General features: G+C 37.9%; 2 protein-coding genes across 2 annotated transcripts in view; both read left to right on the forward strand.

Moving 5' to 3' along the window:
* Positions 1-14265, forward strand: part of CAPRIN1 (cell cycle associated protein 1) — a 38464-nt gene extending 24199 nt beyond the window's left edge. The window contains exons 10-19 of the mRNA XM_044259054.1: positions 1144-1299; positions 1383-1491; positions 3325-3386; positions 3868-3978; positions 4203-4352; positions 5262-5412; positions 8341-8535; positions 9403-9503; positions 10538-10601; positions 12139-14265. Coding sequence (XP_044114989.1) covers positions 1144-1299; positions 1383-1491; positions 3325-3386; positions 3868-3978; positions 4203-4352; positions 5262-5412; positions 8341-8535; positions 9403-9503; positions 10538-10601; positions 12139-12203 — 1164 coding nt within the window. The 3' untranslated portion in view covers positions 12204-14265. The remainder of the gene's footprint in view (positions 1-1143; positions 1300-1382; positions 1492-3324; positions 3387-3867; positions 3979-4202; positions 4353-5261; positions 5413-8340; positions 8536-9402; positions 9504-10537; positions 10602-12138) is intronic.
* A 4097-nt stretch (positions 14266-18362) lies between these two features.
* NAT10 (N-acetyltransferase 10) overlaps positions 18363-19670 on the forward strand; it is a 37992-nt gene continuing 36684 nt past the window's right edge. Inside the window, exon 1 of the mRNA XM_044259053.1 lies at positions 18363-18532. The gene's annotated coding sequence lies outside the window, so the exon portion shown is untranslated. The remainder of the gene's footprint in view (positions 18533-19670) is intronic.

Below are 19670 nucleotides of genomic sequence, written 5' to 3' on the forward strand. Positions count from 1 at the left end.
TGTATTTGCTGAATTGTGCAAGGCAGTTCAGAAGTATTAGAGGAGGGTTAGAAGAAAAATAGATCTAAGAGATCTCTCTGTAGAATGGTGATTTGTGTAAGGTATACAAACCTCCTGGGCCTTGACTAAGTAGATTTGGTATATGTTTTTAGGGAAGTGAGGTAATAGGTATATATTAGCATGAATATAGGGGTAGAAATATGAATTATTAGCATTTAAAAAAAATTGGATGTTAGGGATGAAAAGTATGTGTTGGCATAGTAGAAAAGTTTGAGAAGTAACAGTGCTTAGTAGAACTTTTTGCTTTTTATTGGGAGAGAATAGTATATTATCTTACTTAGTACTGTGCCAGTATGGTTTGTTCTTAAGTACTTGGTAGGTGGGACCTTTCCAAAGGCTATTCGGATGTAATTCTAAAGAATTTTTTGAGATGTAGATGTAGATGACACATCAGTTGGTCTTCGCAACAGTTTAAGTAGTGATTATCTCACAATTGCTTATAAGAGAAATAAGCTTATGATTTATCCAGGCTCACCAGGTATGACTTGCCCAGGATTAGAAGCCAGACAGAACACAAATTTAATATAATAAAAATCAGTGAGATTTCCCAGAAGAGTGGGGAATTACTAAATAATAATCAGAAGAAATTATTAGAGGTAGGTAAAAGGTAGGTATAGTGATCTTTGGCTTTTGTAGCAAGTTATATAAGGTGATACGGCTTCATCCTAGAGAGAATCAAACAGTAGGAACTCAAAGTTTGATGATGATAACAACTGACTTTTCTTGACTGCTGACTCAGTCAAGTATTGAGGTAAATACAGGTTTAATTTCTTTCTATAGAAGGCATAGCAGTTTTAAGCACAGTACATTCTTTTAGGAAACAAGCACGGGTAATCTTTGAAAGCAGGTTATAAAGTAAATCTGAAATGCTGCATAGTCGTCCTGTGGAATTGAGAACACTGTAGAAGTGACAGCACTCAATGTTAAATTTATAACTATGGTCAGTTTGAGAAACTACATTAAAGCCTGCTACTTTGTTTATAGTATAGTGCCATATAGAGTTTGGGGACCTGTCATGATGGTAATGAATGGAGCTCTTTTCATGCTCCCAGTCTGCATCTCTCCCCTCATTTTCCCCTATAGGTGGTAAATTCACTCCAGCAGCAACCTCAGGCTGCATCTCCTTCAGTGCCAGAGCCCCATTCTTTGACTCCAGTGGCTCAGGCAGATCCCGTTGTGAGAAGACAGCGAGTCCAGGACCTTATGGCGCAAATGCAGGGGCCCTATAATTTCATACAGGTAGGTGCAGTTGAGTCAAACACTAACTGAAAGTTTAAGTGTTTACATTATTTAATCTAATTCCATTATATCCTGACTTGCAGGATTCTATGCTGGATTTTGAAAACCAGACACTTGATCCTGCCATTGTATCTGCACAGCCTATGAATCCGACACAAAACATGGACATGCCCCAGCTGGTTTGCCCTCCGGGTTAGTAATGGTGTATTCTTTTGTGAGAAATACAGGGCCAGTGCTCTCAAGTTTTGTAAAGTATGTGAAAATTAATTATTTCCTTTTAATGTTTGCTTAACTTTTGGATCTTGGGTCTTTTAATTTGGTAAGAAATACTGTTTTTCCCTATAATATGAGTAACTGTCGTTATGTTGCTTTTTTTTAACCTTTTATTATCATATATAAACTTAAGTATGTGCAAATGTAGTTTGATGAGTTTCACAGACTGAACACACCAGCACCCAGAAATGGGACATACCTGTACCTCAGAAGCCTATTTGTGTCCCTTTTCAGTCACTAGTTTACCCTCTCTTTTGGCTCTTTGGGAACCATTTCCTGATTTGTAACATTACAGACTAGTTTTGCTTATTATAAGTTAAATTGTGCTTGGCTTTTTAAATTTCAAAATTAAGCATAAAAATAATAGAGGTGTCTTTCTTTGAAGGGTGTTTGCAGCTTTTTAGGAGAATTTCTGAACATTTTATTACCTAAATAAAAATGAGATGCAACAGTGAGGTGGTTAAGGGGCTGCTTAAGAGGAAAGGGGAAGATTGGCCTAAAGACAGTTGAAGTTTCTGGGTGCCTGGGTGGCTCAGTTGGTTAAGCGACAGCCTTTGGCTCAGGTCATGATCCTGGAGTCCTGCGATTGAGTCCCGCATCGGGCTCCCTGATCAGCAGGGAGTTTGCTTCTCCCTCTAACCCTCTCCCTTCTCATGCTCTCTCTCACTCTCTCTCAAGTGAATAAATTAAAAAAAAGACAGTTTAAGTTTCAGACTTGTATTACTAGTCTTACACCGTTACTAGAAATAGCACTAAAGAGGATTGGCATCTTGTATGTGGTTAAGTGGTCCATTTTTCTCCAGGACCGTCAGTCATTTTGAGTCTTGGTGTTTTTCCCAAAACATGTCATTATTAAGGGTACAAAAGTGGGACTATATAAAATAACATACTTAGGGGCGCCTGGGTGGCTCAGTCAGTTAAGTGTCTGCCTTAGGCTCAGGTCGTGATCCCTAGGGTCCTGGGATCGAGCCCTGTGTTAGGCTTTTTGCTCAAGGGGTGAGTCTCATTCTCTCTCTCCCTTTGCTGCTGCTCTGCCTGCTTGTATCTCTCTGTCAAATAATAAATGGATAGAATCTTAAATAAATAAAATAACATGTAATATCATGTAAATCTTCAGTGTTACAAAAGGAATTGCTGAAGGAAGCATGTTTAATGACACTGTTAGTTTGTTAGTTACAATTTCTCCAAAGTAAAGGAAGCTCATATCTAATATTTCTACCAAGAGTTAGAAAATAAATTATGGTTAGGCCTATGGAAAAGAGACAGTTATTAGTGTTCGTTTTCCAAGTTCTACCAGAGAAAGACAATACATAGTTTTTAGAACTGAAAAGTTGTGGCAGAATCAACATATACAGCATTGATAGAACCTGTAAGCCATTTAGATACTCAGTTAATGTGGAGTTCATTAGCCTCTCTTAGCAAAATGGGTGATTTCTAAAGGACTAACCACAGATCCAAATTTTTGATTCTTTAACCATGGTTGGGGAAGGGAGTAGAAGAATGGTGGGAGTTGACAGTTTGCACACTGAATTGAATATAGGCTTTTTAAAAGCATATTCTTATTTTTTCCTGTGGAAGCATTATGACTAGAAGGAAACCAGAAAAGCTTACTTAAAAGCTAAAATCCTAACGATACTTTTCCAGTTTATTTTCATGATCACTAAAGTGTTTTTAGGATTTGGCTATAGAAGTTTTCTCTGAAGAAATTTGATTTTTGGATTAACAGTGGATTTTTTGGGGTCAATTTTACAGTTCATTCTGAATCCAGACTTGCTCAGCCTAATCAAGTTCCGGTACAACCAGAAGCTACACAGGTAAGAGTGACAGAAATACTGCTGTAGGTTTGTTTTTAATCAGTTCTTGGGTCTCTTTCATTAATGGCTCATGAAAGTGAGGTATGAATTTTATCATTGTGCAAGTCTATTGTGGGTAGCTGTCATATTGTGGGTAGCTTTATTTCCATGTTATATTTACTTTTGTTTTAATAACTTAAAAAACGTTGTTTTTGTTGTCTCATGTTTATAATAATTTTTAAATTTTGAACTGAGTAGAATTTGAGAAGACCTGTTTAAATGTCAAAATTCTAAAATTCAGTGTCGATATTGCCATTTAGAAGCATTTGTTGGGGACTTCGTAAGTGGACTTGGGTATATTTAACTTTCAGTTTTAATAGTAGATGTAGTTTTTGCAGTTGTTAAGTTTTATAGTCTCTTTAACAGGTATATCTGTTTCTTAGCCCTGTCTGTGTTAGAGTTTATAACAGAAAGCAGCTTTGATTGCTTTGTTTCTGTGAAGGTTCCTTTGGTTTCATCCACAAGTGAGGGATATACAGCATCTCAACCCTTGTACCAGCCTTCTCACGCTACAGAGCAGCGACCACAAAAGGAACCAATTGACCAGATTCAGGCAAGTTTCTGTTACTAGGTAACATAAACTTGATGAGGCACTTACTCATGAATTGGGCAGAGGTAAATTACTATTAATATTGTTACTCTTTTTGGACCTAATGCAAGCAATACAGTATTTTGCTTTTATGAAATAGTTGAATTTCTTAACATACTAAGTCTTGGATAGTAGACTTGGCTAAATATAGTTTATCACTAAAGTGCATCTATTCATTTTGTGTTTAGGCAACAATCTCCTTAAATACAGACCAGACTACAGCATCATCTTCCCTTCCGGCTGCTTCTCAGCCTCAGGTGTTCCAGGCTGGGACAAGCAAACCATTACATAGCAGTGGAATCAATGTAAATGCAGCTCCATTCCAATCCATGCAAACGGTGAGTAATTAATTGAACTAATATTAAATGCCTAGTGTGTAGTATGATCATGCCAGAGTCTCAACAAAAAAGTCTTCATTTAGCTTTGTATTTGAGTTTACATCTCTCCAAACTGTAGAGTATATTTAATTGAACATAAACTCTAATTTTTTCCTGATCCCAGAGATAATATTTGAGTTTTAGGAATTGTGTGTTTACATCTTTGTTTTTTATAGTTTCATCCTTTTTGGTTTGATTTATAAAAGTAAATGTGCAGAAAAGTAGACTACTATGATATTTATATATAAATCATTACCTAGATTTAACAGTTGTCTACTTTTTTCCATATTTGCTTAATCTTTTATTTTATGGACATTTCTCATAGTAAATTTCACATATTATAGTTCATTGTGGTTTTTCAGTAAGCATTTCTAAACTGTGGGGTTTCTAGAAAATGATGATGAAAATACCATAATTAATGGGATACAGCTAAATTGGTGCTCATGGGAAAGTTCAGAATTAAATATTAAAGTAGTAACTTGCTGAAAATGTCAATAAAAATAAAAAATGATTAAGTATTCAACTCAGAGTTAAAGTTCATAGAATTAAGTTCTGTAAGTGACATTGTATCAGTGGTTTGAATCTTTAAAAAACTTTCTCATTTATAATTGCATTTCCAAGCTGCTGATTTTTGTGTCTTTTTAGATTCTGATCCCCTCTTATGTTCTCCTTTAAGTGCTGTGTGGTGTGTATGTCTGTATATTAAATATATATATATACTGTATATATAGAGAGTGAGTGTGTGTATGTGTTTGGAACTGTAATGCGTTTACAGTTGAGGTAAAACCAGCATTGAGGTCTGCCTTATTAAAAATAGGGAAATTATTAGCATAAAGGGATGATGTAATCATTTACTTTATTTACTTACAGGTGTTCAATATGAATGCCCCGGTTCCTCCTGTTAATGAACCAGAAACTTTGAAACAGCAAAATCAGTACCAGGCCAGTTACAACCAGAGCTTTTCTAGTCAGCCTCACCAAGTAGAACAAACAGACCTTCAACAAGAACAGCTTCAAACAGGTAGGAAAACCAGTGTCACTTCTTGGCTTCTTGCCCTCCAACACAGTTAACTGACGGTGGTAGGTGGTAGGAGAATTTAGATTTTTAGAGTGTTGGGGTCCAAGAGTTTTTGTTTTAGTAGTAGACCTTACAGATTTTTCATTACAGAACCTGAATTCAATTGAGTTCATATTTATTGTATGTGCCTGCACTTTTTTTGGAGGCCTTACACCAGTTTTCTTTTGATCAGTAAAGCGCTCATAATGTCCCTTTTTCGTTCTGTGGTTTTAGTGGAATTAAGCTTGTTACTTAAATTATGATCAACTTAGATTGCTAATTAATTGAAGCCAAATAGCGTGATACTTGGTAGGTAGTAAGTCAGTTAGTTTTACAGTTAAGAAGCAGTAAGGAGTTGGCTTGGTTGTCAGTATGCTAGTTAGAATAAAGCAGGCGAAAATCCCATGGTAGCTGTCTTTGGTAGACTAGGTTGAAACAAAGTCTTTTGTTGGCAAGTAAGGTCATTTATAAGTTGGCTGGTTACCACATCCATTGTAGTAATGTAGCTGGAGATATTGTAGATTTCTTAACTTTGTAAGGCATGAAATAACTGCTTTAGGTCTTTGGTTATTTAGATCCCAGGTTGTTTAATTGGAATCCCATAGCAAACTAGCAGACCTTTCTAAAATCATAGGGGTTAATAGCTTAATTTTATCAGACTGATTTAAATAAGTATGAGATATTTTAATTGTCTAAATTCTTGATAGACCTGGATCAACATTATGGATTCTTAAGTACTAAATTCTTACATGTATTTCCTATAATTTTAATAAGCACCAGTAATTAGTAAGGAGTTTGAATCAGCTATAATCTGATATTTATCCATTACGCTATTTGTGTTTAGCTGCTGAGGGATAAAACTGGGTTTCAAGCCCTCATGCTCCTTTAATTATTGCCATGTACTCATAAGCATGTCAGCACAATGTCTAAAGGCCCCAGATACACCTGCTCCACAGCAAATTGTACTGTTTGGTCAGGAACAACATGAAAAAGGGATAAGGCAAGAATCTGGCTATTTATGGACTTGAAGTTTATGATATACAAACACTTTAATAGAAATTCTGTTTTTTAAAAAGAATTCTGGTATTTAAATTTTTTTTTTTTTTTTAAGATTTTATTTTTATCTATTTTTGCGAGAGAGAGAGAGAACGAAGATATGAGCCTGGGGGGAGGCACAAAGGGAGAAGCAGACTCCCCACTGAGCAGGCACCTGATGCAGATCTTGATCCCAGAACCCTGGGATCATGACCTGAGCCAAAGGCACAGATGCTTAAAACAACTGAACCACCCAGGTGCCCTGATTTCTGGTATTTTTAAATAAAGATTACACTTTAATTGTACCACTAAGAGTTTTTTTGCAGTGAGATTTGACCAAGACTAACTTACTGATAAAAACTTGAGTTGAAAATTCACTTTTGACCACTCTTCTACATGCATGTGAATGAATCTCTTCAGATAGAAAATGTTACCTATAATCATGATAGTTGCCTGTAATTTTAAATTTGGGGAATGTAGTGAAAGGCAGTCTATAGAAAGATCACACTGTAGATAGTATAATTGGTCCATTAATTACATAGTTCAAAAAGGAGCCACCACTCCTTCTCCTCCTAGGCATACTTGGGCTTACTCACTCCAGATATCATTCTGAGAACTGATAAATGTGTTTGGGGTTTCTTCAGGATATAAAATGTATCAGGTGAAAAAAAAAAAATCAGGTGAAGTTTTTCAAGAGTCACACCACCTGTTCTCTCTGCCTAAACATGGGAAGATTTGGGCTGGCAAGAGGCTGCTGATTGTTTTTGTTCTTGGGGTATAGGCCTTCCTTTAGTCTCTACCTTCCTCACCTTCCAAAGGTAGTGTTTGCATCCTGTTTTGTCTCCTCTGTGAATTATAAACATTGAGGTAGTATCAGAAAGGTACCTCAGGATTTCGTTTTTGAAGATTTGTAGATTCTAGACTTCTCCCCATTGTGGAAGGAGGAAGGGGTGTGCAAGGTTAGCGTAAACCTTTTAGAATCTTCTCTTCACCTCATCAGGTTGAGTGCCACTGTGAGTAGTATTTAACTGTCTTCTAAATTGGTTGTACTCAAAAGGACTTGAAGTGAAATCAGGCATTAAGGGGGGCATAAGCTGAAGGCCTCTGCTGATTTATCTTTATAATTGACTGGATATTCCACCATATGGTTGCCTAGGTGTGGGAGAGCATGGTTTTGTATGTTTCACTAAGTAGCAAGGGCAACTTAAAAGGATATGAGGGGTGCCTGGGTGGGCTCAGTGGGTTAAGGCCTCTGCCTTCGGCTCGAGTCGTGATCCCAGGGTCCTGGGATTGAGCCCCTCGTCGGGCTTTCTGCTCAGCAGGGAGCCTGCTTCCTCCTCTCTCTCTCTCTGCCTGCCTCTCTGCCTACTTGTGATCTCTGTCAGATAAATAAATAAAAAAAATCTTTAAAAGGATATGAAAACTTTTACCACAAAGGAACTTTTTAGTGAAAAGAAATAAATGATACAAAATGAAAATTGTACTGTTCCAGTATGTAAGATCTTTTGAGTTATTGTGGGTCTCTTGTGCTAATAGACAGATATTTAATAATACAGGTTTTGTTTCATTTGGAAGGATAGAATTTTGTGCTCTCACACATTTGTGTGCTTCTAAAGGTTTGGAATTATTGTTGGAGAATTGTATTCTCTTTAGCTAATTAATATATGGGTAGGAGGAAAATAGCGATTTAATAACTTAACTAATGGATAGTGATCAATATTGTTAATATGAAAATTTAAAGACAATTTGAAGAGGAAGTACAAGGCACCTCTTAAACCAGAAACTGAGAGAACAGGTTGTAATGAGCTATGTGTATGTGGGGTATGTGTGTGTATAAATTTTTTCTTTTTATTATAGTGGTTGGCACCTACCATGGTTCCCAGGACCAGCCCCATCAAGTGACTGGTAACCACCAGCAACCTCCCCAGCAGAACACTGGATTTCCACGTAGCAGTCAGCCGTATTACAACAGTCGTGGTGTGTCTCGTGGTGGTTCCCGTGGTGCTAGAGGCTTGATGAATGGATATAGGGGCCCTGCCAATGGATTCAGAGGTACCAAAAAAAGCAGCAGCAAATTTATGTTCTTTTTTTATTTATAAAATACATAGAAATATGTTGTATGGTTTTGGGGAAAGATATGTATCTGCATTAGTCTCTTATGTACAACTTAAACGTTTTTAGTATGTTACAGGCATTTATTTATTTATTTAGTTTATTTATTAAAGATTTTATTTATTTGACAGAGATACAGCGAGAGGGAACACAAGCAGGGGGAGCAGGAGAGGGAGAAACAGGCTTCCCACTGAGTGGGGAGCCCGAGGTGGGGCTTGGTCCCAGGACCCTGGGATCATGACTGGAGCTGAAGGCAGACGCTTAATGACGGAGCCACCCAGGCGCCTAGCAATTATTTATTTTTTATAAAAGATTTTATTTGAGAGAGCGAGAGAGAGCACAAGCCAGGGGAGGGGCAGCAGGTGAGGGAAAACAGATTCTCTGCTGAGCATGAGCCTGATGTGGAGCTCCATTCCAGGACCTTAGCTGAAGGCAGGTCCTTAACCAACTGAGCCTGCTCAGGTGGTCCTGCTTTAGGCATTTAAACCGACAAAATTAGGAATGAATTTTTTTAGGTGTCAAAACCCTGACTTCTCTGTCTTCTAGGTGATACTTGTTTCCATTAATTATCAGACTTTATGGGGATTTTTTTGGTGGGGGTGTGTGTGCATGAATGGGTAAAAGTGTCGTCTTCCAAGTAAGTTAATACTCAGAAATTCAGGAACAGATGGGATCAGGATAGGAAATTAGAAATTAGTTTAAATAATTAGCATGGCTTACAATCTTTCAGTTCTTTTTTTGGTCAGTAGTAGGAAATAAAAATTCCTTGTGTAGATAAGAAAATTATTTTCTTGTCCTAAATTTTAGGAGGATATGATGGTTACCGCTCTTCATTCTCTAACACTCCAAACAGTGGTTATACACAGTCTCAGTTCAGTGCTCCCCGGGACTACTCTGGCTATCAGCGGGTAGGTAGAAGTTGCTTTAAAATACAAAGCTGACCTAAATAAACCAGTGAAATCGACTGATGAGGCTGTTTGTACTTTAGTAACTAAGTAATTTGGGGCTAATTTTGTAATTTTGTACAAGATACTTCTTTATGGAAAATGATAACTTTCTTAAGCACTCAACATAGGTGCTCATTTAATAGAGTCTTGAAAACAATGATTTTCGTTCACTGTTTGTGGGGTTGCAAATTAGTGCAGCTACTGTGAAAAACAGTGTAGGGTTTCCTCAAAAAATTAAAAATAGAATTACCATATGACCCAGTAATTCCACTACTAGGTATCTACCCAAAGAAAATGAAAACACTAATTGAAAAAGATACATGCACTCTTGTGTTTATTGCAGCATTATTTATAACCCCAAGTAACCCCAAGTATCCATCACTACATGAATGGATAAAGATGATGTGGTATATATAATGAAATATTATCAGCCACAGAAAAAAAAGAGAAAAGGAAATACTGCCATTTGCAGGAAGTGTATGTACCTCTAGAGAGTGTGAAGCTAAGAGAAATAAGTCAGAGAAAGAAATACACGACACGATCTTACTCATATGTGGAATTTAAGAAACTAAACAGAGGTGGACAAAAAAAACCACTTTTAAATGGAGAATAAACTTGGTAGTTGCCAGAGGGGCAGGGGTGGGTGGGGAATGGGTGAAATGGATAAAGGAGATTAAGAGCAGACTTACCTTGAGCATTAAGAAATGTATAAAATATTTGAATTACCCTTTTGTACACCTGAAGCTAATATAATACTATGTTAATTATGTATGAATAAAAATAAGTTTGTGTAGGAGAAAAAAATGATTTTTAAGAGTAGAGACATTGAATGTTGAAAATAACAAGTACAATTACAGAATAACTTCTCTAGCTATATTGAAATGTGCAAAAAATACAAGGAAGAATTTTGTGTTCTGTGTCAATAAGAATAGATAGATGATGAGTAAGCATTAAAAAATTACATTTCCTTCCGTACTAACTAGCTTGTCTTTTAGGATGGATATCAGCAGAATTTCAAGCGAGGCTCTGGGCAGAGTGGACCACGGGGAGCCCCACGAGGTAATATTTTGTGGTGGTGATCCTAGCTCCTAAGTGGAGCTTCTGTTCTGGCCTTGGAAGAGCTGTTCCATAGTCTGCATGTAGGTTACATGTTAGGAATACATTTATCATTACCAGACTTGTTGCTAGGGATTAAATGAAATGCTCTGTTTCTAAAACTTCTCTTGAACCCAAATTTAATTTTTTGAATGACTTTCCCTGTTACTATATAAATTGTCTTGAAAACTAAAACATTTCTCCTCCTCAGAAAAAGTGTTTTTCCAACTGCAAATTATTTTTCAGGTCCTAAAACCTGCTAAATGTTTTTAGGAAGTACTTACTGAAACATTTTTGTAAGACATTTTTGGAATGAGATTGAACATTTATATAAATTTATTATTCCTCTTTCATTTTTGAACATGCATATTATATTTTAGGGTCAGAAATTCTTTAATGGCCAGATAAGCCATAGTTACATTTAGAGAACCATTTAGAATTGATAGAACCTAGTTGAAACTTCAATGCTTTTGGATCACTAATAGTGATACAAGTGTCGGATTATTTCTGACTTCTAAATAAAACATCCAAAATCCTAACTAATTTATTGAACTATCTTTAAAAATTACAGGTTTAATGAGTTTCTGATTTTGTCTATTACCAGAGGAAAACTGCTTCCTATTTGGACAGGAAGTCAACCTGTGTAACAATTAGACAGATAGCATTTCTTATGATCTGAAGTTCTAAATGGTTCTCTGATTTAAGGGAAGTTAAATTGAATAGGTTTCCTCTAGATATTGGCCATAACATGTATAAAATGTATATTAAGGAGGAATTACAAAGTACTTTGATTTCAGTGCCAGTAGAAGCTGGCCAGCAAAAAGGTGCATTTTATTTTTAAATTAATGGATCACTTGGGAATTACTGACTTGAAGTATCAAAGGATATTTGCATGTGAATGTGGGTTATGTTCTTTCTCATCTTGTAGCATATTCTCTGAAAGTTGAGTTGACCGGTAGCTAAAAATCTGTTTTAACAGCATGTAAAAAGTTACTTTATCTGTTACAAGTCATTATACAATTTTGAATGTTATGTAGTTTCTTTTTAACAGTTAGGTAACAAGGTCTGTTTTTCATTCTGGTGCTTTTATTAATTTTGATAGTATGATGTTACTTACTACTGAAATGTAAGCTAGAGTGTACACTAGAATGTAAGCTCCATGAGAGCAGGTACCTTGTCTGTCTTTACTGCTGTATCTATTTCCAACGCCTGATGACAGTGCCTGGCACATAGTAGGCACTCAATAAATACTTGTTGAATGAATGAATGAATGAGTACTGGTGGAATACTCCATTAGCTCTACTCTTCTTTTAGCTAGAGAACATGAGCAAATTTGCGCATGACAACTTCCAGGACAGGTGAACACTGAAGAATTGACTTCTTAAACCTAATAATGTGGTGACAAGCTGCCCACATGCTTCTTGACTTCAGATGAAAATCTGCTTGAAGGCAAAGCAAATAATATTTGAAAGAAAAACCAAATGCCATTTTTGTCTTCTAGGTCGTGGAGGGCCCCCAAGACCCAACAGAGGGATGCCGCAAATGAACACTCAGCAAGTGAATTAATCTGATTCACAGGATTATGTTTAAACGCCAAAAACACACTGGCCAGTGTACCATAATATGTTACCAGAAGAGTTATTATCTATTTGTTCTCCCTTTCAGGAAACTTATTGTAAAGGGACTGTTTTCATCCCATAAAGACAGGACTACAATTGTCAGCTTTATATTACCTGGATATGGAAGGAAACTATTTTTATTCTGCATGTTCTGTCCTAAGCGTCATCTTGAGCCTTGCACATGATACTCAGATTCCTCACCCTTGCTTAGGAGTAAAACATAATACACTTTACAGGGTGATATCTCCATAGTTATTTGAAGTGGCTTGGAAAAAGCAAGATTGACTTTTGACATTGGACAAAATCTATAAATCAGCCCTAGAGTTATTCAGTGGTAACTGACAAAACTAAAATATTTCCCTTCGAGAAGGAGTGGAGTGTGGTTTGGCGGAACAACTGCATTTCACAGCTTTTCCAGTTAAATTGGAGCACTGAACGTTAGATGCATACCAAATTATGCATGGGCCCTTAATATAAAAGGCTGGCTACCAGCTTTGACACAGCACTATTCATCCTATGGCCAAACGACTGTGGTTAAAAACACATGTAAATTGCTTTTTAACAGCTAATACTGTATAAGACAAAGCCAAAATGCAAAATTAGGCTTTGATTGGCACTTTTTGAAAAATATGCAACAAATATGGGATGTAATCTGGATGGCCGCTTCTGTACTTAATGTGAAGTATTTAGATACCTTTTTGAACACTTAACAGTTTCTTCGACAATGACTTTTGTAAGGATTGGTACTATATATCATTCCTTATAATGTACATTGTCTGTCACTAATCCTTGAATCTTGCTGTAATGTCACCTAAATTGGTACAGGTACTGATGAAAATATCTAATGGATAATTATAACACTCTTGGTCACATGTTTTTCCTGCAGCCTGAAGGTTTTCAAAAGAAAAATATCAAATGCCTGCTGCTACCACCCTTTTAAATTGCTATCTTTTGCAAAGCACCAGTATGTGTTTTAGATTGATTTCCCTATTTTAGGGAAATGACAGACAGTAGTTTCAGTTCTGATGGTATAAGCAAAACAAATAAAACATGTTTATAAAAGTTGTATCTTGAAACACTGGTGTTCAACAGCTAGCAGCTTATGTGGTTCACCCCATGCACTGTTAGTGTTTCAAATTTTACGGTTATCTCCAGCAGCTATTTCTGTAGTTGCATTTATCTTTTGTCTAACCCTGATTGAATTACCTTTTTCTCATGGAGGCATTTATATTCAAAGTGGTGATTCCTTCACTTAGATGCATAGGGAGAGTCACAAGTTTAATGGAGATGACAGTTTAGTAATTTATGTACTGTTGGAATTTGTGCTAGCAGTTTGAGCACTAGTTCTATGTGCCTATGAACTTAATGCTGCTTGTCATATCCCACCTTGACTTCATGGAGAATTAATCCCATCTATTCAGCAAAGGCTACTAATACTAAGTGAATGGTATTTTCTGTGCAGAAATGGAATTTTGTTTTATTAGCCTTTAGCTAAGGAATTTTTCCTGTAGGTGCTCAGCTACTAAAGAAAAACAAAAAACAAGACACAAAACTATTCTCAAACATTCATTATTAGACAACTGGAGTTTTTGCTGGTTTTGTAACCTACTAAAATGGATAGGCTGTTGAACATTCCACATTCAAAAAGTTTTTTGTAGGGTGGTGGGGAAGGGGGCATATCTTCAATGTTTATTTTAAAATAAAGTAAGTTCTTGACTTTTCTCATGTGTGGTTGTGGTACATCATATTGGAAGGGTTCTGTTTACTTTTGCAAATGAGTATTTCTTTTGCTAGCACCTCCCGTTGTGTGCTTTAAATGACATCTGCCTGGGATGTACCACAACCATATGTTAGCTGTATTTTATGGGCAATAGATAAAATATTCATGGTTTACTGGGTAATCCCTAGATGTGTATGCTTACAATCCTATATATAAAACTAAATTTGCTATCTGTGTAGAAAACAATTTCATGACATTTAAAATTGAAGTAAATAAGTTCTTTATACTAGTGATCTCTATGAATCAGTTTAGAGATGGGATGGGGAGAAATGCGTTCTAGGTTTCAAACTTCTATGCATTAGTGAGATGTTGTGAATGTGTAAAAGGTGTTAGCAGTTTTATTATTTCTATGTATGTTTTTAAAAGAATCGTTTGTTCTTTTGGAAATAGAATTTTTTTTTTTTTGGCATTCTATCATCACAGTCTAAATGTTAAGCTTTTGTGTCACATTCAGACTATATTTTTCAAAGGAGTGCCTCATTATGAGGCAGAGAGCTTTTTAAAAAAAAGTCCCGTTAAGGTCTGAGTCTTGGTACTAAGCATCCTGCATAATTTGTGAATACTTGTCTTACCTGCAGAAGGCCTTTTGGTTGGTCAAATGATTATTTTAGCAGAGTTGCAAGGAAATGACTGTCACATGTGTCACTGTAGCTTCTTGATACAGTAAGAGTCCACATTATAAGGTACTTTTTAAATGTACAACATCAGTCATCTCATGTGGATAATATGACTCCTTTTTTTAAGCTTGAAGTAGAATGTCACTGATGACCTTGATTAGAGCAGTTTTGTTTCTAGATCCTAATATCCTAAAGAATATGGAAGGGTTTTTGCAATCACTGTATCCTGATATTAAAACAAATATCCTTTAAACATTTTAAATCAGTTAGCTTCTACAGTTCTTTTGTCTCCTATATATGCATCTCTGTTATGGTGGGAAACTTTTCCACTTAAAGGAGGCATGAAAATTTGTGTTTATTCTCAGAAGCCTCAGTAACTGAGGCGCTCTGTGACAACCAGTTCATAAAATGTAGAAGGCAGTTGAGTAGTTAGTTTCCTCAGTGTCTTAGGAAATTTGTGCTGTTTCATTATATTTCCAGTAATATATCTAATTAGGGGAGTGAGATACAGGGAAGCACTGAGTTCAAACCCTTCTTCATTTCATCTTTAAGTTCCTGAATTCTCATCCTACTTGAGTTCTTATTAAGCACTTTTAAGTTTTACTGACTATAAATTATTTTCAAAGAACCAGTATTGCCCTTGAGCCTATCCCTTCTGTAGAGTCAGCGGGGAGGGAAACCATCAGGAAAATGAATATAAATTAGTTAAGGCTTATCTCTATACCTTTTCTCATTCTGGGGTTTATAAAAATACTGGAAAAGACTATTTGTCTTAAATTACATTAGATTAAATATTAAAATCTGATTCTTTACTGTCCTTGAGTGAAGTCTACATTAGTTGTGTATACTATCCAGCGAAGCTCTGATGTGCTACTTATAAGAGGAAAAGGAAAAAGCTTAAAAGAAATCTCTCTGGTAGCCTTGTCTTCTAAAGAGACTAGATTACCATACCTTCTTTCAGTCAGGATCTTAATACCTTAATTTAACAGGAGTTGGCGAGGTCTAATCAGTCTCATGCAGAAGAGTGGCTCATTGAGTATAGACAGTGCAAGACCACCTGATTTAGTAAAGGCAATTCTCAGTGTTGTATTTTTATTTATAAATACAAGTTTTTTTTAAGTACTGTGTTTATATTCGGAGACACTGTATTAAGCCACTGAACGAAGGCTTCATTAGGCTAATCTGGATGTCCTTTCTGAGCATCGTGGCAAGCACTAAGTATTCAGTGGTGACAAAAATCACTGTGGTTCCTGCTTTCACTGAACAACCTCATCAAAGATAATGATGTGGGACACAAAAATGTACCAATGCCATGATGGAGCAACGTGATTGATGACAGGTATAAAGGCCGTGACTCGGGTTATGACCTAGTCAAAATGATCAGGAAAGACTTGGGTGAAAGGGATAATTGAACTAAGACTTGACAGATGAGGAGTAATTAGAGAAGTGGAGAGAAAAGTAATGTCCAAAGGTGTCATCTCCAGTGATTGAGAAGGCTGGCTGCTCAAGTGGGAGAAGTGTGGGTGTTAATATATTGTTAGTGGCCGAAGAAACAGGTAAAGGGTACTGTAGGGGGTTTTATAGTTATGTTCCATGTTAAGTTTTGTCTCTTAACAGTTGGAAACTTAAGGGTTTCTAAACTGTGTGTATATGGGGCCAGGGGTGGGTTAAAGGATGGTCACCTAATAAAATTGCCATTTAAAGAATACACAATGCATTGTTGAGAACAAAATGTATGGTGCTAGATATGTCTGTTGGAATAGCCCATGTGAGAAATTAAAAAGTGGAGGGCGGTAGTGAATGGCTTCTACTTGTTTCCAGTCTCACTGGCCACTACTCAGTAATTAGTATTCTTTGCTGGGTAATCCAGTGGTGAGACCTTGATCTCCAGCTAGAATCTTTCCTAGGTGATCTCATCTAATCCCAGGACTTTGAATACAATCACTTTAATTCACTTCTACATACTCCTAGGTCCCAAACTCCTGAAAACTCCAGTCCTAGTCCGTAATCTCTATTTGAATGTCTTGAGTGTTCCAAATTAATCTCTTCATTAACCTGCATTCATCCATTTGCTTAGGGCAAATATTCCGGCTACCATTGTTTTTTCTTTCATACCCTGTATCTAGTCCTTAAGTAACCTACATGATTCTACCTTGAAAATGTATCCTGAGTCATCTAGCACTTCTAACCACCCCTACCACTAGCTTAGAGCAGGTAACTACAGTAGCTTTTAATACATGGCTGCTGCTACTCTTGCCCTTCTGCAGTGATTTTTGCACAGCAGCCAAGAAAGCCTTTTCTAAGGGTTTGTCAGATTTTGTCACTTCCTGGTTCCCCAAACTCCACTGGTTTTTCCATCACACCTAGAATTCTAAAGTTTGGTTCATGTGCATTCATTATTTGGCCTAGTTTCCTACCATTTTATTCTTGATCATTGTAGTCTGGCTATGTTGGCTGCTTTGCTACCTTGCCAATTAGGCAAATCCCATCTAGTAATCTATGTGTTACATCTTCAGCTTGGGAGGCTTTTCACTCAAATATTTTTAATGCTCATTCTAAATTCAGGTGTTTGCTCCAGTGTCATTGCCTCATAGGCCTTCCATGACCACCACTAAAACATATCCTTTGTCACTAGTCACTTGCTGGATCCTTTTTTCTTTCTTTTCTTCTTCTTCTTCTTCTTTTTTTTTTTTTTTTTTGATACTTTTTTCTTAATAGCACTTAATTATGCAAACTTCATGAGTGATAGGAACATTTTGGTCACCTGATCCCTTGTGTCTGGCATATTGGCATTTTTGTTGAGTGAATGAGAAAACGGTCGATATTGGACTAAATGAGTGGTGGTGATGATTACATTGTAATTGTATGTGTCTTGATGTGGGGAAGGAATTTCAGTAAGGAAGGGAAGATAAGTTTGGCTTCAGACATTTTGAATTTGAGGTATCCCCAAAATGTCAAGCAAGCAATTGGGATTTACTTGAAGGTCAACGCTCTGGCCTAACGACAAGAATGTGTAAGAATATATATGTGGTTCTTGTGCTTGGGCGAGTTTCACCTGGGAGCTGGTGGGGTGGGAGGGTGAAGGAAAAAAGAATGTTAAGTAATTTATCAAGAGCAGAGCCCCAGGGCCGGTTTTCAGAAGAGCGCCGTCATTTGATGGCCAGATAAAGGCCTAAAGGGAGCTTACAAAGCACCCACTCTGGTGGATGGAAAGCCTACTGGATTCCCGACAGGTCTTCAGGGTCGTTTCTGCAGGTGGGGAGGGTCAAGTGAAATGAATCGGGTCTGCTGGTCGAGTTTCCTCATTTTGTCACAAAGTAGGAAGTTATTTTAATAAAAATCGTCAAAATCCCGCACAGATCCCTGGAGTCGGTAATCTCATAAAACCAGACTAATACACAATCCTGGTCCATTTATCATGTGCTGCCCCGGACCCATCTGGGAAGCCGGGCTAGTCCCAGTACAGTGGCAGTGGCTGGGGGTGCGGACACCTGTATGCACATTTTCCCCTTCGAAGCCAAGGTATTTTGAGTCTGACGAGCGGCACGCCAGTCACCCAAGTAGAAACTGAATTTCCCAGCCGCGTTGTCTCTGTGGGCTGCAGCTCCGCCTCCCGGGCCTCTGACGTCATCACACAGAGACCTGGTTGAGAAAGGTCCCTGCACACGCGTTCCGCCATGCCGTTAGTGCGCTTGCGCACACGCTGATTTCTAGGGCCGGAGCGGGACGAGCTTCGCGGAGCGAGACCAACTCTGAAAGCTCGCAGTCCGGCATCCGCTAGGGGCAGCCCACTGCTCCCTTCTGGCTAGTGGAGTAATTCGGTTCCCCCACGTGCTTCCGCTCGGCTGCTGGCTGGGATCCGCTGGGCTCCGGGCGCAGGTAGCCAACACGGGATGTCTTGGGGTGGGTGTTGAGGTCGGTGTCCATGTCTTTCTTGGACCCAGAGGTGACCGGCTCGAGGATGAAGTCTCTGTATCCATGCAGATGCCCGGCCCTCGCCTCCTGCCTTCCTGCACGGGCGCTCCTAGATGACAGATTCCTCTTCCCCGATTGGCGGCCACCTTCGGCGTGCTTCTTGAGCGGTCTCGGGGCTTGATCTCCACCTTCTAGGGACCTCTTGCTAGGGGTCGGGGTGAGGGGGTGGGTGACAACACTTTCGCTTTCCGCGGAGCTTGCCCACAGTTCCCAGTATAGGCGCTGGGCGTTAAACTGAGTCCAGATCTTCCCACGTTTTAAACTGTTTGTCTCACCTCATTCTTTTATAGTCTTTATTCAGCAGTCACGTTCAAGACTTTATTTGCTAATGCTCCTAGAATGGTAACTAGCACACAGATGCTATTTTGTTAGACCAATAGATGAATGAATGAAGAAAAGTTCTCTTTCTCTTCTCTCAGGGCCCTCTTCATCCATTAAGCCTTCCGTGCAACTCCAGCCGAGAGTAACCTCTGATCCAACCTCTGATCACTGATCAGACCTTCATCAGACCACTGGCTGTACTGTTATTTTTACACCTAATTTTGTCAGTCTTAAGACCGGTCGCCCCTTATCTCTTTTACTTGAATATTTTCTCCAAGGAGAATGAAAGCTCCTTGAAGTCAAGCCTTTATCTGGCATTGCGTCTGGGGCTCCCCTAGTAACCAGGGCAAAAAGCAGACCCTAATAATTAGTTATTGATTGGTTAGTGTGTGATCGTTTTGTGACACCTCAGCGGAGGTGATCCTTGAGCTGGAAAAAGCTTAGGCTTTGGAGTCTCTACTTGAGTTCTTTTATATTTGCTCCTTTCCTCATGAAAAAGGAGCCATTGGTTGTAATATAGTGTTGAATATTAAGATAGAACTGCTAAAATCCACATTTGGATTGGAGGTTAGAAGGATGGTTATGGCATAGTTAAGGCAATTGATGAACTTTATGTTTAGAAGCAGCAGGCCCTGGACTTCCTAGGTAACCTGTCATTCTTACTCTTATGTTGCAATAATATAATTGATATTCCTGATGTTTGCTTAGCGTATTTATTGTA

The sequence above is a fragment of the Neovison vison genome, chromosome 7 (genome assembly GCF_020171115.1).
Source record: "Neovison vison isolate M4711 chromosome 7, ASM_NN_V1, whole genome shotgun sequence".
NCBI lineage: Eukaryota > Metazoa > Chordata > Mammalia > Carnivora > Mustelidae > Neogale > Neogale vison.